Source organism: Hipposideros armiger, unplaced genomic scaffold (assembly GCF_001890085.2).
Source record: "Hipposideros armiger isolate ML-2016 unplaced genomic scaffold, ASM189008v1 scaffold_23, whole genome shotgun sequence".
Taxonomy (NCBI): Eukaryota; Metazoa; Chordata; class Mammalia; order Chiroptera; family Hipposideridae; genus Hipposideros; species Hipposideros armiger.
Genome location: NW_017731373.1, coordinates 817123 through 819198, shown reverse-complemented (window position 1 = coordinate 819198; position 2076 = coordinate 817123). Strand labels below are relative to the sequence as shown.

The 2076-nt window shown below is 31.8% G+C and overlaps 1 protein-coding gene across 1 annotated transcript in view; it reads left to right on the top strand.

The window, feature by feature from the left end:
• The window catches only part of DNAH7 (dynein axonemal heavy chain 7), a 235048-nt gene that overhangs the window by 39857 nt on the left and 193115 nt on the right, over positions 1-2076 (top strand). The window contains 2 exon segments of the mRNA XM_019635602.1: positions 405-415; positions 526-604. Coding sequence (XP_019491147.1) covers positions 405-415; positions 526-604 — 90 coding nt within the window.

The window sequence follows — 2076 nt, the reverse complement described above, 5'->3', positions numbered from 1 at the left end:
TTTGTTTGTTTATTGTTTTTTAGCTTCACAATAAGTTCATTATTTATATTGGTCACAGCCCAAATCAGTAGGAAATATTTACATATTACCAGAAGTTTCTGAGCATATAGGCCCATTTTAACCATTCCCTCCAAATAAGTTTAATCACTCCCTTCCTTTGTACCATTTTTTTTTTTTTGGTGCCATCTCAACTAAATCTCTAGTAGAGTCCTTAAATCTCTTGGCCGGAAATTATTGTTTATAGTTCTATCTTTCCTACTAGATTGTGAACTTCTTGAGTATCATCATTACCTTTTATCCATTTCTGTATCACTTAATACTGTAGTTGGGAACGTGGTAGATGATCACTAAATGTGTATTGAATGAATAAGTAAATGAACACAAATTTGCTTTTAATTAATTAGATGTCATCTAGGTAAGATAATGTTACTTTATTTTTCACATAATGAAACATTTACATAGTATATAGTAATATATTTAGGAATGAAATTAATTATTTGAGATTGGTTTTCTCTGTTGTTTCAGTTTATGTGATGAATTTGAGAAGATAGCTGAAAAAGCTCTTAGTACTCCTCCAAATACAACAGAACTAATGGAAATGAAGGTACTGCTTATAAACTATTTTTGTATGTGTATAAGTGAATTATTTCCTCCCAGCTCTTATAATTATTAGCATTTTAACAAGCCACTCAAAAAGTTTAAACAGGTTTAAAATTACACACACACACACACATATATATATATATAATATGATATATATATATATATAATAAAAAAAAATATATATATATATATATATTTTTTAATCTCATGAGTCTGCTGTTTGGTGATTTAGGCTGGGCACTCCTGCATGGTTCTTCTGGTCTCAATCGGGTCATTCATTCACTGAGCTAGTGCTCAGCTGGGTTAAGTATCATGACTGTTCAGCAATTAAACGCTGCTCCTCTCATCTCTCAGACTCCAGCAGGCCTACCTGGGCATGTTCTCATGGCATGGTGGAGGCACAAAAGCAAGCTCAACTTGTCCAAATGCTTTTCAAGTTTCTCCTCGTGTCCCATTAGCTAATATCTCAGTGACCAAAGCAAGTCACCTGGCCATGGAGTCAGAGTGAGAGGATACTACAGGGCATAGATAACCGGGAGAGGCTAAGTATTGAAGCTAGTAATGCAATCACCTGCCAGGATATTATTGGGAGCACTATTAATAATTATTGCCATGCTAAATGTGTAAACTAGGACTGTCTTGGGCAACCCTAGATAAGTGATTACCTATCTTTTTTTTGTGTCAAAAATGGTCAACAAATATTTAATGCTTAAGTAATATTTTGTTTCCTATAGTCTATCTTTTATTATATATTAAGTTTTTCACTTGTCATTTGCTGAAATACATTATGTTTTGAGCATAGGATTTTTATAGTACAGAAAATATCAGATGTCTCACTTTCATAGTTTTTCATGTTATTTCATGCAGGAAATTGCAAAAGACATTCAAATGGTATTGTACATTCTTTAAATTCTTCACTTAAACAAAGATTTGTTAAAATTATTAGAACCAACTTTTACATATGAGCTGTAACTAAAAGAGTTCTATTTTGAAAAAATATTTGTATTGGGCTGCTGTTCTTAGCATGTGAATTTGTGTGTGTGTGTGTGTGTGTGTGTGTGTGTGTGTGTGTGTGTGTGTGTATACTCTTAGAATATTTGTATACTAGTTATTGTAGGACATCAAGTGATTTGATTATGGGTGATTATAAACATAGCTGGAGTGTTCCATAATTGTAAATTCCTTTGGAAAAATTAATATTGAGTGTGAAGAGTGTCATTTATTTACCCTTTTAGCCATCACTGGAAATAATTAGGAATTTAGGGTTATTTAGTGTGAATTTCTATTGTTCATAGCAACTTGTAACAGAATTAGCAAATGGGATTCATTAACTGGTATTAAAAGTATTTATTGCTGCAAAGACAAATAGCTTCTTAATTTATTCAGTACAGAAATTAGTTATTTATTATCAGTAAGAGGAAACAAAAACTCAGTTGTCTGACTACATAGAAGGTTGATTAACCAAATTACAAA